Genomic DNA, 15,274 nt, shown 5'->3' on the forward strand with positions numbered 1-15,274 from the left:
ACGGACTTGAAGTATCTTCTGACTATGTGGTTTCGACGTTGGTGCTGACGAAATTATCTTATTTGATGGATTTACTAAATTAATATTCTAGTAACTTCAGCAGTAGTTTAAGCATCGATCATTTATTTTTATCTATTTGTGCTTAAGGCCATTCTATAGCTACTTAAATACAATTATAAGCGTCGTCTTTGTAAGCATACCACACACAGCAACAAACAGCATTTGTCAAATTTCAATACTTTTGTAGTTCCGCGTAAATGACAGAATTTTCCTGATTTACAATGCCATGTGATTGTCTGGCAGGAAAACTTCTTCCCGCAGCCTCACCCTCCTGGTTCACATTATTCGGAGCTAAATCTAATTCAGCGTAAATGGTTTCCTTATTATACACAACAGGGATAATGTTTTCGTAAAGGTCGTTTTGCGGTGGTACTTGATTCTGGCGTCTTGACAACGACATATCTCTGTAGAAGAATGCATTATCTAATATATCTTGATTGTTTTTGCTTCCAAGACATTTCATAATCTTGGATCTGGAATTTTTAAAAACGAGTTTATGACGAAGATTTGAATGACACTGAAAAACATTTGCATACCTTTGGGTGAAAAGTATTGCGCAACCCACTAGGATAAATACAACTGCGGCGGCTGCCAAAGAAAACCAAATAATAAGGTAGTTGTACTCCTGATTTAGGCTTCCTTCGTTTAGGTTTATTGCTGAATTGTTTTCGTGACCAGGAAGTTCAACTTTCGGTGGTGAATAAGAAACATTTGGTGGTCCAGCTATTGGTGTAGTCGGCCAAGTACTCCGGTATGTACTTGCTGCGTATGGTTTTATTTCCCTTATGTATTCTGTTATGTGATGAAAATTAAAAATTACTAAGGCTTATTCACCAAGGCCTTTTGTTGAAAGAGTTTAGTAGCATATTGCTGACTTTTACTCACGGCAAATCGGATTTGCATTACAGGCGTTTGCATACTTTCGAAGGTAATATCGATCTATAACGGAACAAGAAAACACTTCCAGATCCAAGTACAAGGTTTCATTTGCTCCTAGAACTTTCTCCAGAGTAATGCTGCCTTTTCCAACGTTGAGATCTTTAGTAACATTCGTAGATCTATGAAGTTGACTGCACCCATATGGATCTAAATTGCCATTTTGATTATGATAAAAATATGCATTATTACTTCAGAAAAATCAGGGATTTAACTTACAACAACCAATGCAGTGGGTCACATTGCGATAACGATAGCCACAGTCAGTGTTTAACTGCTTCCAAATATGGAATGGACCGACGCAAGTAGCTACCTGTTCAGTTTGGGCGAGATTTCTAATAAAGTGCAAATACATGACCGGAGGGTTTTCGGCACAAACGCTCCAACCTGCTAAGTTAAAAAAAAAATGAACTATTATGCTTTATAAAATTTTTGATTAAAAAAAGGTTTTTAACACGTAAACATACCAATACTGAGCAGGAAGGCGAGTGTTGTCATCGAAACTCGAAACTTCACGACACTTTTCCTAGCTGAGATACTCAATAAACGAATACGCATTTTTCTGTAAATGGACGTTTTAAGTATCCAGCGGAATTCCATGAATCTCAGTAGAATTTCGATGTTAGTTTAAAACTAGACGCATTGCGTTTTGCTCACGAAACACGAATACTGTTGTCAGCATATAACCCCCCCCCCCCCAATCCGATAAGAAACGAAATGAAGCATTGAAAAGTGTCGACATTTTCCTGGAAAGGAAATTTTGCGGTTTGTGAGCTGCTAAAGCACGTCATTTGCATACGTTCTTGCTAAAGCCCACAAATGCATTGTTGATATGTTCGCCATTAGTGAGTGTGGCAAACTTAAGTTCTAAATGGATCCAATCTCAAAATACAATTGCATGTGTTTTTAAAAGGATAGAAATAGTAGACCAATGTCAATATGCATTTTAGTCTGATGAAAAACAAAACAACGAATAAAAACAAATTAAAAGTTAGCTACCAAAAAATCTGTTACATGATCAACGTCGGAAGGAGATTGCCTAACCGCAAGCTCACCAATTTTCCTTAATGTTTCCACTTGATACATTTCGGAAAGTTGTACTAGTTGTCTATTGGCGGCGGATATTCCTAAACAACCAGTGTAAATGAATCGCAAAAATTGTTCCAAAACATCTGGATCCGTAGACGAATCGAACGTGACATTCGGTTTTTCGGTTCCACTTGTTTTACACAGCAGGGCATTCAGTACTGGACTTCTTGTTGCCAGTACAACCTTGTGGGCTTCCATTACCTTGTCGTTCCCGATGAATATGTCAACATCAGTGAAGTGTCGATCGACGGCCGCCTGCCAAAGTTCTGTGATCCACAACGTATCCATAATTTCGTAATGATAATGTTCGACAGTGTTTCTCATTTTGATGCAGAAACTGATACTCTGTCTTTCGTAGAACGAGTCAACAGTTTGGGCCATAAAGAGGAACAGTTTCACCTTGTCCTCTTTCTTTGGTTTCATTTTTATCCATTTCCTGAAATCGGTCGAATAAAGTACTTCGGTTACCTCGAAGCCAAGGCTTCCATAATCCATGCAAATGAGATGAATCCAAGGCTTTTCTATGCTGTTGCTGTATAACATTTTACCGGTGAGATGCGGGGAAAACAGTCTGTTGTATTGATGTTCAATAACAACGTTTGGTAAAAGAGCTGCTGAATTAATTCCAAATTCCCAGGAACACTGAAATGTGGATACAGCGGGGTCGTAAAATATTTCCGTCTCTTTGTCCGGCCTATTATTTAAATTCCCATAAATCATTACATAAATTGTTGGGTAGTTTACAATAAGTTTTACCATGTCAGAACATAAGGCGGTGATTTAGCACATTCCGCATGCAACGCAGTAGCTTCTGGATTGAGACTAGCTATGCAACTCATTATTTGTTGGGCATCAATCTTTCTCAGTGCAGATCGGCACAAATTAAGTAGAGTTGTTAACTGATAACGTTCAGCCAATTTCATCAACTGTTCTTTAGCCAGAAATGGCAAATTCGATTCGCCAGTGTAGAGAAAGTAAAGGAATTCTTCCACGATCGCAGGGTCTACATCGTCCATGTGGATTTTAGGAGGGCCATCTCTTTCTGGCTGTTGACTAGCGAATTCTTCTGCAAATACTGGACTACGAGCAGCCAAAATGGCTTTGTGGGCAGCAAATGTCTTACCCTGACACACAATTTCAACGTCGGTCCAATGTTGATTTTTGAGGGAAGCATTCCAAAGCTGGTGTTTAACCAGTCGATCGGTCAACTGGTAAGAATAGGAAGAGACACTGCCTTCAATCCAAATTGAGAAGACGAACGTACACTTCCCGACAACCATTTCAGTGAGATCAGCTATGAAAAACTGCAAACTCTTGCTATTTTTCATCTTGTTCCCCACTTCTTTTTCTCTCATCTTTTGATGGGTTTCTGAGTCTTGTTTACCATATCTGACCTCTCTTACTTTCATTCCAATAGTGTTCAAGTTAACTACCAATAATATTACAATAGGTTGATTCTTCTTTTCATTTTTGATGCAAACTCTGAAGATTTTCTCTCCGTGAAACATGATCATTTGTGATGAAATGGTTTCGGGGTCCTTCTCGATATTTTCCAGTACCCATTCGTAGCACACCATCATCACCGAGTTCCCCGTAATATTAGCCGGCATTTTTCTTTAATATTGCTACACCAAAGTGCTGCAGTACCATAGAAGAATACATCAAGTAAAAAGGAACCTTTCATTAATGATTGAAAGTTGAAAAAACTCGCCTGTAATTACAAACTGTGTTTTTCCGACCGAAAAATGCCTTACGCAGAGATAGTCCGGTGAAGTCTACATCCAACCCCTACAACGTACAGACTGAAGGCAGTTGCCGCGTATTCTCTTTGCCCGAAGGTAAAGAAAGAAAAAGCGTTTGGCAACGTTGTATTTAACATTTTATTCCCCTCTGAGTTGGTAACGACCTCCTATCTTGTTGAGTGGGCTCGAGGTAAAGAGCATTTCCCTGGCGTTTTCAGTTTTGAGAACGTCCCTCATTGATATCGTCGTCTAAAAATATATGACTTTAATAACAGCTACGTGTTTTATGCATAGAAAGCAAGTATAAATAAATCCCTGTGTTTCATAACAAACAGAAACGATGTCATAGCAACTGGTCTATTCCCAGCCGGAAAACATTGATGGCTTTCTTCGTAAAATATTTAGAAGCGATTTGGGCACGTTGAAACTAAAAGTTGAATGACTTTCCAAGCTGTTGCAATAACGATAACATTCTTTGTATTGGTCTAGACAATCAGCACACAAAACCGTTAACTTAAACCATCTGTCGATGAAGTGTTTACGTTTCATTAGTAACAAATGAAAAAAGGAACTTGACAAAGGAAAACTCTTTTAGAAAAATGTGAGCATGAAGGTCGTCAGTTTGTCGACGTCTGGAGAAATTTCGCTCACCAATCTGCTAACTTTGCTCAACGTTTTCGTTTCGTATATCGTGGCCAACGCAGCTAACTGAGTTTGGCTGACGGATGAATCTAGCGAACCCGTATGAAGAAATTTCAGAAACAGATTCACGACTTCCAGATCCATTTGAAAAGAAATGGCAGGTTTGTCTGTAATGTCGACTTTACAGGGAAGAGCATCTAATTTGGAAGTGACATCCGGAGAAATACGATTGGCCAGTTGGCAGATTTTTAACAACGTTTCAACTTCGTACGATTCAGCCAATTGAAGAAGCTGTTTGTTTGTGGCTGACATGTCCAAACGACCAGTATACAGGAACTTCAAAAACACTTTAACTACTTCAACATCAATATTTTCTTCTACAGCCATTGACGATCGGCCCAGGTGATCGATTTCACCCAACAGGAGATTCAAGACTGGACTACGTGCAGAAAGAACAACTCTGTGAGCTTCGAGTTTAACAGCACCGACGAATATTTCCACATCCGTCCATTTATGCTCTAACGCGGACTGCCAAAGTTGGGTTGTCCAAGACGTGTCCATCAGTTCGTAATGGTAGTTTTCAATAGTGCTGGACATTTCCATACAAAATGTTACACGACATCCGTTACGAAACGTTTCATTCGTTTGCCCCACGAATAGAAATAACTCGACGCCTTTTGCTTTTCTCGTTTTCATTCCGATCCAAGTTTTCCCATCCGTCGAATAAAGTCCACTTAGAGCTTTGAAACCAAAGCTGCGATGATTTACACAGACTAGATGGATCCACGGGTTCTTTACGACGGATACTTGCATCATATTCCCGGTGAGATGTGGGGAAAACAACTTCTCGTGTTGATATTCAATAACAGTGTTGGGAAAGAAAACTCTAGAATCGATCTTCGGTTCCCAACAGCATTGAAATGTAGACATACTCTGATCGTGGTCTATCACAATCTCCGTGTTTGGTCTAAAGTCAGTATATAAATAACGTAAAAATGTGATCATTAAGCTCGGATATTTTCGTACCTGATCAGGACAGATGATGAGGGCTTGACTTCCAGGTGCATGCTAGTAGCTGCTGGGTTTAAACTAGACATGCACGCCATGGCTTGTTGGACATCGATTTTGGTTAACGCAGCCCGACACAGATTTTCGAGAGTTTTTAGTTGATAACGACTGGCTAATTTGAGAAGCTGAGCATTAGCTAACGCCGTTTTCGGTTGGCCAGTGTAGACAAAGTAGAGGAATTCTTCCAAGGCTGATGGTTCGACATCTTCCACATGGATTTGATGAGGACCCGACTCGTGTTTTGCTGGATGATCTTTGGCAAATTCAGCTGCAAAGATTGGACTGCGAGCAGCAAGAATGGCTTTGTGGGCGGAAAATGTTTTCTCTTTACATACCAACTCGACGTCTATCCCATGCTCCTGTTTGGCGGAGGCATTCCATAACTGTTGTGTCATAAGACGATCGGAGATGTGGTAAGAATATCCAGTGACACTTCCTTCAATCCAGATTGAAAAAGTAAACATACAATTGCCCGAAACCCTTTCATGGAGATCGGCAGTGAATAGCTGTAAGCTTGATGCGCCCTTTTTCTCTTTCTTAATTTCTTTTTCTTCCATCTTTAAATAGCACCGTGTATCTTGTTTACTATATCGAATTTCTTTCACCCTCATTCCCATTCTATTGAGATTGGTGGCCAAGAATAACAAAGTAGGATACCCATATGTTATTTTCTTCAAACAGACACGGAATATTTTCTCTCCACTAAAGAGAATCATCTTGGATAAAACTGTTTTGGTTTCTTCTACATTTTCCAATGTCCATTCGAATGACACCACCAACATCGACGTGCCCGAAATTGTCGCTGCCATGGCACGGTCTATTCTGCAGTTGTGTAGAAACAATTCACAAGTTAAGAGAGAAAGCAATTCACGACAGTGACGTGAGAAAATAGATTTATGCAAGAACCTGATGTGCTGTTAATATCGTTCCTTTCAGTGTTTTTGCTGGTGGCAATTTCGAATAGCAAACAGGAAGCTTTGCAATGTGTTAAGACTACGATCTGCTGGAGCAATGCCTTTCCAACCTTTCTTTTCTAATTTGTGGACAACTAATGGAGGAAAAACAATGAAACTGCATCATTTCAACGTTTTGTTTCTAATTGCGTTGACGATGTTTCCCTGGAATCGCCCCCTGTGATTTGGTTCTTCGAAGGGCCTTAACCGAGTACGACATATGGAAAAATTGTTTACAGTTGAAGATGAACCCGATATTGACTTCCATATTGTTTTTGATCGGCCAACGGGAAAACTTTTCTTGTTTAGTATAGAATAATCTACAGTTTAATGGCCTGTGATTTTATTTCGATATATCTTCTGTTGGCCGGTTTACCCAAGTGTTTCTGCTGTGGTTTTACAGCAAAACTTAACTCAATAGACTTCCCACATGTTTTTATTTCTCGTCATTTTCCACAGACAAAAAACACAATTGTTGGAGAAAGCCATGACTTGTTAAGACGAGCAATGACGTTGAACGTAGGCAGATTAATGTAGAAGTAAACAAAAGAGGTTTATTGGCAATAAATTACAAACTGCACTCAGTCAACTTAGTCCATGCGGCATTCCTGTTTTATTGAACAGCAGATAACAAGATCGGTTATGTAACCTCAATTATGGTCCCTAAAAAAATTAATTCGAAATATCAACCTCTTCGAAACTCAAATTTAAATATTCGTCTTCAGTAGCTTAGGCAAATGATGTTTTGACAAAAAAACGATTGAAATGGGGGAAGGGTGAGAAACGCCAAGGACAAAGTGAGATAAAATTTTATTTCTACTTCACCCATTCCCCAGAGAACTGCAAAAACAAAAAGGATACAGTGAAGAGATTAAAAATTTACATTTTTACTTTACCCCTTCCCTCTAAAAATTAGAAAACAAAGAAGGACACAGTGAAGATTAAAAATTTACATTTTTTATTTTACCCCATCCCTCTAAAAATTAAAAAGGAAAACAAAACTTTTTTGGTTACTCATCCCTTGAATACTCATTTAAATAAACATTTCGAAAACAAAACTAAATGAATCATCATTGTTGTTTTAGTCGTTTTCCCGCGTTTTATTAGGTCAGACTTGATTCGTCCCAATAACACAACATTTTAGTCAGTCGGCCATGTCCAACTCATTCCGCTCGACTAATTCGCAATGGCTGCATCCCAATTTCCCGAAATTCCACCAAATAAAAGACCTACTAAAACCCTTTCGCATTACAAAAAAAACCCTAATTAATTACGCACAAAAACAGCATTACAACTTATTTCCGATTCTTGTAAACACGTCGTTAAATATACGACAAGAGCATTGCCCAACGAAAATAGGATTGCAACATCTGCTAATCGATGATGCAATGTCCTTACGGTTGTTGTTTGAATGGCGCAATCGCCAAGCCTTTATTCAAAAGTAGATATGGAACCGACCGTTGTTACCACATAACAATCCAGCACTAACAAGAAGCAGGTACAGTTTATAGTACCAACCGTTCGCCGTTCATATTGTCGTTTTATTTGTTATTTCTCTTTCACCGTGACAAGTACTCGGGAAATGGATTTAAAAGAGGGTTGTTCTATTGTGCAAGTTGACCCAGTAATTATCTGCCCATTCTATTTGGCAAATCGCTGTCGATTCGGTGATCAGTGCCGAAATCGTCATCCAGTCGATCAATTACTTTCTTCACCTAATTCTTCAACCAAAACGAAGCCAATCAAGAAAGAGAGGATAGAAACAGAAAGAGCTAATCCTAAAATGCGAACGGCGTCAGACGTCATCCATCGAATCGTTTGGGATCCAGCTATAAACGTCTCCGACTTCCGGTTGATCTACCTGGACCGTTTTACCGGATTGGGCTGCGTTACATTAGCCGAATACGTGGCTCACGATGCAGACGATCCTGTTATCCCTCAGCATCGGATCCAGCAAATCTGCTATTGTCCATTCACCTCTTCCGACAGCCGGTGCGGATGGGTCGTCTGGGAAAAGAAGAGCCGAACGGATTATGTATTCGGTAGCGCTAGAAATGCTGGAACAATTAAACTGCTCGATTTGATTGAGCACGTGAACAAAACGAGTCATCCACTCACGAACTAAATGTATTCTTCTCACGACCGCTAGATGGCATTGTGCTAAAGCTCCGACCTCATTCGCGCACGAAAATAAAAAGAGGGGAGAGTAAAGAAGAAATGTAAATTGTACATAACGATGCAATGGAATACACACAACTGGCTCGTTATTTTGTTTTCTTTTCATACGATACAGGTCGTTATGTTCTACAACTTATTGTCCATAGGATCGTGAAAAATTGAAACGACTTTAAGGGTATCAGCCCCGCAGAGAGAGTTCATTAAATAAAGAAGAGCAAATTCATTAAGAATAAGGTAAAAAAAAAGAGGCAGGTATAAAAACCTCACATCAAAAAAAGGCCCGTTGATAATAAACGGTCCTATGCGGTTTTTTCAACCATTCTGTTTTTTTGTAAGTGTAGGTGTGTGTGTGTAGGAGAGTCAAACGAGAGGAGAGAGTGAGAGAAAGAAAAAGAGAGGGGAGGGAGAGAAAACTATCCATTCGTTTCCTGCCCACTGATAGCAAAAAAAAAAAAGAAACGGGTTCTGGTGTGTTCTGCTGCCAGTTGCAGTCCAGACTTGTCGGAGGATAGTTGAGCCAAAACGAGAGTGTGTGTGTGTGTTTAAAACTTGACTAGTTTTCAACAATACAGCCGGGACATATCAATTTTTTCTAAAAATCCGCACGCGTGAAAGTGAACACATCAATAATTCTTTATTTTTGAATTGAAAATAAAGAATTGTTGAAGTGGTTGGCGAAAGGAACTTGACATTTTTATTCGGACACGTTGTACAAAAGGTTCGTTATCACCATTGCGCCATATTCGCAAAACAAATCGACGATGGATGCGATTCCGCCTGACGCTCCGGCTCCTCGTCTCTGTCACGTCATCAAACGTCCGGACTTTGAAGGATTCGGTTTCAATTTGTTCGCCGGCAAAGTGAAACAAGGCCAGTTTATCGGTAAAGTGGATTCGGGCTCGCCGGCCGAAGATGCCGGACTCAAAGCGGGCGATCGCATCGTTGAAGTCAACGGCGTTCACATCGGCAACGAAAACCACAAACAGGTAAAAGTTTTTTTCCAGACTATAATGTAATCAACGGTTTTACAATCATAAAAAAAACGTTGACCATCATGTTAACTAAAAAAAAAAAAAGAAGGAAGAATTAAATGAAAGAATTTTTAAGGTTTGATGGTTTTAAAAAATGCTGGAATGTTTCGCTGTTGCAACGGGACATTATCGTTATTTGAAGATAAGTGTCGCTGGGTTGGGCTTTTGCGTCGTGATAATAACCGTGTGCGTAACTTGTAAGGTGGGTTCTCTCATCGTTTTCAAAAAGATTCTCTTCTCATTTTTTTTTAACGACTCGTGCCATTCCGGCATAGGAATGTTCACATGTATAATTAACTCGACTGCCTGTGATAATCTAATAACGAAAAAAAAGAGAACCCATCATTCTGAGTTGAAAGAATGTACATTTATGAAACAACTCGACGCAACTAGACTGGAACCAGTTGACATTTGTGCTGCTGTGCTAGTTAGTACACAGTGGCATATGTGGCTGCAGATATCGTTAACAAAAAAACGGCTGACGTGCGGAAGTGTGTGGGGGGGATAACTACCGAGTTCCACACCCCTGTGCTGCACATGTGCATAGAACAAACCGGAAACAGATTCCCACCATCCTGGGGGTTTCTCTTAGTCCGATTTTTTTTTTCCTAGAAATAAAAATTCTTTAATGTTATTTCAGGTTGTCCAGCGGATTAAATTGCGTCCAAATGAAACGGAATTATTGGTGGTAGACGACGAGGCAGATGAATATTATTCAAGTCTCGGAATAACCATCAAAGGCAGCCAATCGAATGTCATCCGCATAAGCAGCGCACCTGTCATCGTCCAGCCGGCCAGAAAAATTTCCAGCTCATCTGAAAGCGAGCCAGAACGTCCTACACAAGCCCGTCTGGAACGGTCGAACGTGACGAATGGCCAAAGGCGTGAATCCAGCTCATCTGAAGAGGAGGTAAACGTCTAATTTACTTTGATCGATCGAGTTGAATTGTTTGCACACCAAGATAATGGGGCGGATAAATAATGTCTTGATTCTATTCAGGATTGGAGCAATGCACCTGCACCTCGATTGTGCCACGTTGTCAAGTGGAACGAGAGTGATGGTTTCGGATTCCACCTGCTGGCCGACAAGAAGCGCAAGGTTTTTTATTTAAATTTTTGCATGATAAATAGTTGATCATTAAAAATTGAATAATGTACGTGAACAAAAGGGCCAGTTTATTGGTAAAGTGGACCCTGGTTCAGCGGCTGACGGTGCCGGATTGAAATTGGGGGACAGGATTGTCGAAGTTAACGGACATAACGTGGTAGAGGAAACACACAAGGAAGTGGTCCAGCGGATCAAAACAATTCCCAACGAAACCAAGTTGCTGGTCATCGATCCGAGCGGTCAACTCTTTTACGCCGAGCGCAACATTGCCATCACCTCATCCATGCCGAATGTGCAAAAGATGAAAACTCCGGCCACGCAACCCAACCGAATGAATAATAGACCGGATAACTTGAAATTTGTGATGCCAACCGAAACCAACGGCACGGCACCTCCCAAATCATCTCTCAAGGTATTTTCTCTCCCCGCACAATATAATACGATAATAATTGACTGAATACTTTGGTTTAAAAAAAAAAAGAGAGTTGATTCAGCTCCAGCTCCTCGTTTGTGTCACATCGTCAAATGGAGGCAGGATGCAGGATACGGATTTCATTTGTTGGCTGATAAGAAACGTGTCGGTGAGTAGTAGCCATGACCGACTGACCATTTTTTTATTGATAAACTCGTTCCTAATTCTCTGCCTACAAAGGTCATTTTATTGGTAAAGTGGATCCGAACACGCCAGCCAGTGCAGCGGGACTTAAAGTTTCTGATCGTATCATCGAAGTTAACGGTCACAACGTGGTCAACGAGTCCCACAAACAGGTTCGTTTTTTTTACTCAGTTTGCTAATGACAGCAATATGAATAACAACATTTTCAAATAGATTGTGGAACGAATTAAAGCCGTTCCGAATGAAACGAAATTGTTGGTGCTCGATCCCGATGCCGACGTTTATTATAACGAACGCAATATAATGGTCAGCTCGTCGCAGAGTAATGTCGTCTTTATCAAAACACCTGCCGCCCCACGCGCAAAGAATGACTCATCCGATGACGACGATTATGACGTGAAACTTCGTTCCAAAGGATCGCGGGTAAGTCACATTTATTTTTTTGAATCCAGCAAAATGACACGGTATATTTGATATTCCCTTATAAGAAACAATAAGGAAATTGGTCGTTGCTCCGTGCATGAACTTGCATATCATTTGCATGTTTAGTTAGATTCCATCGACAAATCACGCACGCTCATTCAAGTTTGAATCAGGTTTCGTGAAAGGGATGGCTCGAGCTGAAAAAGCGTGTCCTTTCATTAAACAAGAGACACCATTTTTTGCCCTGCGTCGGGAATGATGAGTCGCTCATTTGCGATGCAAATGTCAATAAAGAGAAAGCTAAGAGAGAGAAATCTGAAGATAGGTTTGTTTATTGCGTAAACAACTAGACAGGCTTTTGAAATATTATTTCCTATCGTTGATAAAGAGTTTTTTTTTCAACGGTGAAGGAAGCCATGTATGGCCGATTGGGGCCGAATTATCACGAAATCCAACTAGCCGTTCTAAGGATTGTTTTAAAACCGGTTTAATTCATTTTTAGAATTTTTGATGGGGATTCGTACGATCATCGTTAATCCACGTTTTCATAGAATAGAAACCTCGCAAATATTCCCAGCTGCAACCAACACGCACAAGTGTGTTCACGAACTCCGTGCCTGAACGTTCAAAAGAAAAACAAGAGTGAGTCAGGGATAGGACGAAAATATGAAATAAATCCTTTTTTTTTTTTTTTTTTTTTTTTTGAGCCTTTAACATCTTTTCTTCGTAATGCCTCAGGTGGTTCCCATAGTTTTAGTTCACGTAACGAGGAAACACGCGGGAAAAAAACGAACGTAAACCAAAACTTAACGTAAACGTGTCAATTCTTCCTCATCACATTCACACGTATATTTTTATACATGGGTTTTTGTAACTTTTTACGAAAACGATTTGTTCCGATGATGAAATTACCTTTATCCGGCGACAGTGATGGAATACCCATAAATCTTATAAGATAATGACGTAATCATGTGCGACATGATATCAATGTTGTTAAAGGAAATGTAAAAAAAAAATTCGGTATTGGGCGTTGTTTCTGAAAGGAGCTACGTGTGACGTCATCACTCACGCTGGGGATGTATATGATAAGCGAGTGGAACCCAAGACGAAGTAGGAAAAAGGCTTTTTTTTTCTTCTTTTTTAGGTTGTTGCGTTTAGAATTGTTCGGCATGCAAATGGCTAGAGGCAATGAAGTGGAATACTTGTCGTTTTTCTTTTGAGAAGTTTCTCCTTTGCTGAATGACCAAATTCACTAGACAATTGTCAATAGGTCAGAGTTTGCATTTGTGGGAATAAATAGCAAAAGAAAAAAATAGATAAGTCTTTAGACGACAGGCATTTTGTTTCCTTTTTTTCACATTCTCAGTTCCGGTCGACAACAAGCAAGTGCCGTGTGCCCATTTCGCGTGTCATTTTCTCTATAAAGACGAACAAAAGGTTATAGAAATACTAGGATGGGGAGGAACGAACAGAAAAAAAAAGAAAGGAAACACTGAATTTTCTTTTTACCTGGCGAAAAAAAAAAAAGGAATCAAGGTCGTTTAAAAGGTATATACCACTTGTCTTTCTTTAAAGCCCTCCAGGTATATTGTGGTTGAAAAAGGAACTATCGGTTAGGGGCAGGCTGTTAGAGGGGAGCATTTTCTTTACAAAGATGGTTATATTCGACATCCTTATATGCAGTCTTTAAATGTAATAATAATTTCTTTTCTTTAACGTTAGGGGTTCCTTTTTTTTCTTTTGGATGTACACATTGTTGTTGCTCCATCATTTCGGGGTAGGCTGAAGTGGGCGTCGCTGATTGGAACATGAGTAATTGAGCAGTTTAGCATACCGTTGTTCGCTACGTAACAATATTTTTTCTAAGAATAACATTAAATCCTACGGATAAAAAATGCATTCGTTTAGTAGATTACATTTCCGTAGCGTGACGATAAGCACCTGAAATTGGAAGGCTCTAGAGGTCTCGCAGGTTTACTGATTACAAGTGCGCACTACATTTTTTTTGTTTTGTCGAATATCCTGTGTGACACGTCTATGAAAAAGGGGGAAGATAAAAAAGGAAGACAATAGGTCGATTCCGAAAGGAGATGCAAAAATAGATAATGTATACCAAAGTAGGGAAAAACAAGGAGAGATGGGGCCAAGAATAAGATGGCTCCATTTTCTGCTTAAAAGCCAACAGGGGAAAGGAGGACACGTTCTTGTGTATAATAGACAAAAAAGAACAGCAGCGCAGAGAGATATAAACATAAGAAAAAATAAAAGGCAACTTTTTATGTTTCACCGATGAAACCGGTAAGATGAGGGGCGCCGTGCTCGTCACATTCCATCAGGTGAATTTCTTTCCTTTTGTTTGTACAATTTTAAAGCAAAGCTTTTCAGCTTAGCCTATCTCGTTTTCTTTGTAATGCTACGTGTGTGCGTTAGTTTACACAAATCCCCTCGCCGTGTGTCATGATAGTGACACATGCGTGTGCGCATGTGTGAAACAGAAGTAGTCCGTTGAAGGATTCCGATAATCAGGTCGTCAGCGCGCAGACCAGATTTATCTTTTCCTTATTCAAATGGAAATTTTGTTTTTACTTGGTATCTGTGCGCACATGACCCATCGTCTCCAATTTCCAAAACAGGCATTGTTTAACAAACCAAACAAAAATAAGATGATCCAGTTTTGTGGTAAACACAGGAAAGGATAAACTTTTAAGCCTGTGATGGACACATCGCAGACAGGAGAAATTATTTTAATTCTCAAATTCTTTGAGATAATTTTCTTCAGTTTTTGCATGAACCGGTTGAATAATTCTCAATGAAATTTACAGTCACCAGCATCGCCATCGTCCGTTTCACCGGTGTCGTCCCCAACTTCACCAACTCGGCCACTTTCTATGGCGACGATAGCGGCGGCTGCCAATTCCGGTTTGAATTTGAACATGTCGGCTGCCCAGCTCCGAGCCCGCTTGGCCTCACAAAAGAAATACGATCCCAAACGAGAAGCGATAGACCTGCGTCGCAAGCACGAAATCATCCAGACCATGTGAATACATTAAACACAAGAGCAAGAAAAAAAAGGAAATTGCTGAAATGAATTGTTGCCGTTTCAAATCGGTACTATTGGACGCTAATTATTTTTTTTTAATACGAGCTTGCGCGTGGTTGTGATGGTGTCATGTTTATAGTCACTTGCGTATCGCATTGGCACACGTACCTCTGAGCAAAGAGAAATTTATTTTTGAATTTTTTTTACGGAAACATTTTGATCCCATTTGACCCATTTAACGGCAAACAAAAAAAAAATAAGGAAGAAAACAAGCAGAACTGGTTTTTTTAAAAAAATGCAGTTTTCAACTTTTAATGTAGCCCATAAACAACGGCTAATGTTTTTGTTTACTTCCCCGTTCAACATTTACCTTACATGTTGTTTAAAT

General features: G+C 39.8%; 5 protein-coding genes across 5 annotated transcripts; 2 read left to right on the plus strand and 3 right to left on the minus strand.

The window, feature by feature from the left end:
- Nucleotides 1–132: 132 nt before the first annotated feature.
- On the minus strand, nt 133–1,554 carry LOC130686969 (uncharacterized). Its single transcript, XM_057510129.2, has 5 exons — nt 1,464–1,554; nt 1,216–1,383; nt 946–1,146; nt 597–852; nt 133–533 (listed from the first exon to the last, which is right to left on the minus strand). Exons 1-5 carry the CDS (start codon nt 1,552–1,554, stop codon nt 233–235), a joined length of 1,017 nt encoding a protein of 338 aa, XP_057366112.1. The 3' UTR covers nt 133–232.
- Nucleotides 1,555–1,980: 426 nt separating this feature from the next.
- Nucleotides 1,981–2,769, minus strand: LOC130686970 (speckle-type POZ protein-like B). Its single transcript, XM_057510130.2, has one exon. The coding sequence runs from the start codon at nt 2,626–2,628 to the stop codon at nt 1,981–1,983; it is 648 nt and encodes a 215-aa protein (XP_057366113.2). The 5' UTR covers nt 2,629–2,769.
- Nucleotides 2,770–4,353: 1,584 nt separating this feature from the next.
- Nucleotides 4,354–6,356, minus strand: LOC130686972 (uncharacterized). Its single transcript, XM_057510131.2, has 2 exons — nt 5,496–6,356; nt 4,354–5,436 (listed from the first exon to the last, which is right to left on the minus strand). Exons 1-2 carry the CDS (start codon nt 6,344–6,346, stop codon nt 4,419–4,421), a joined length of 1,869 nt encoding a protein of 622 aa, XP_057366114.1. The 5' UTR covers nt 6,347–6,356; the 3' UTR covers nt 4,354–4,418.
- Nucleotides 6,357–7,918: 1,562 nt separating this feature from the next.
- LOC130687116 (leukocyte receptor cluster member 9-like) lies at nt 7,919–8,757 on the plus strand. Its single transcript, XM_057510271.1, has 2 exons — nt 7,919–7,988; nt 8,063–8,757. The coding sequence occupies exon 2, from the start codon at nt 8,073–8,075 to the stop codon at nt 8,613–8,615; it is 543 nt and encodes a 180-aa protein (XP_057366254.1). The 5' UTR covers nt 7,919–7,988; nt 8,063–8,072; the 3' UTR covers nt 8,616–8,757.
- Nucleotides 8,758–9,231: 474 nt separating this feature from the next.
- LOC130687114 (Na(+)/H(+) exchange regulatory cofactor NHE-RF2-like) lies at nt 9,232–15,164 on the plus strand. Its single transcript, XM_057510269.2, has 8 exons — nt 9,232–9,654; nt 10,340–10,609; nt 10,700–10,798; nt 10,869–11,219; nt 11,289–11,388; nt 11,460–11,575; nt 11,637–11,846; nt 14,669–15,164. Exons 1-8 carry the CDS (start codon nt 9,430–9,432, stop codon nt 14,885–14,887), a joined length of 1,590 nt encoding a protein of 529 aa, XP_057366252.1. The 5' UTR covers nt 9,232–9,429; the 3' UTR covers nt 14,888–15,164.
- Nucleotides 15,165–15,274: the final 110 nt, after the last annotated feature.

Source organism: Daphnia carinata, chromosome 2 (assembly GCF_022539665.2).
Source record: "Daphnia carinata strain CSIRO-1 chromosome 2, CSIRO_AGI_Dcar_HiC_V3, whole genome shotgun sequence".
NCBI lineage: Eukaryota > Metazoa > Arthropoda > Branchiopoda > Diplostraca > Daphniidae > Daphnia > Daphnia carinata.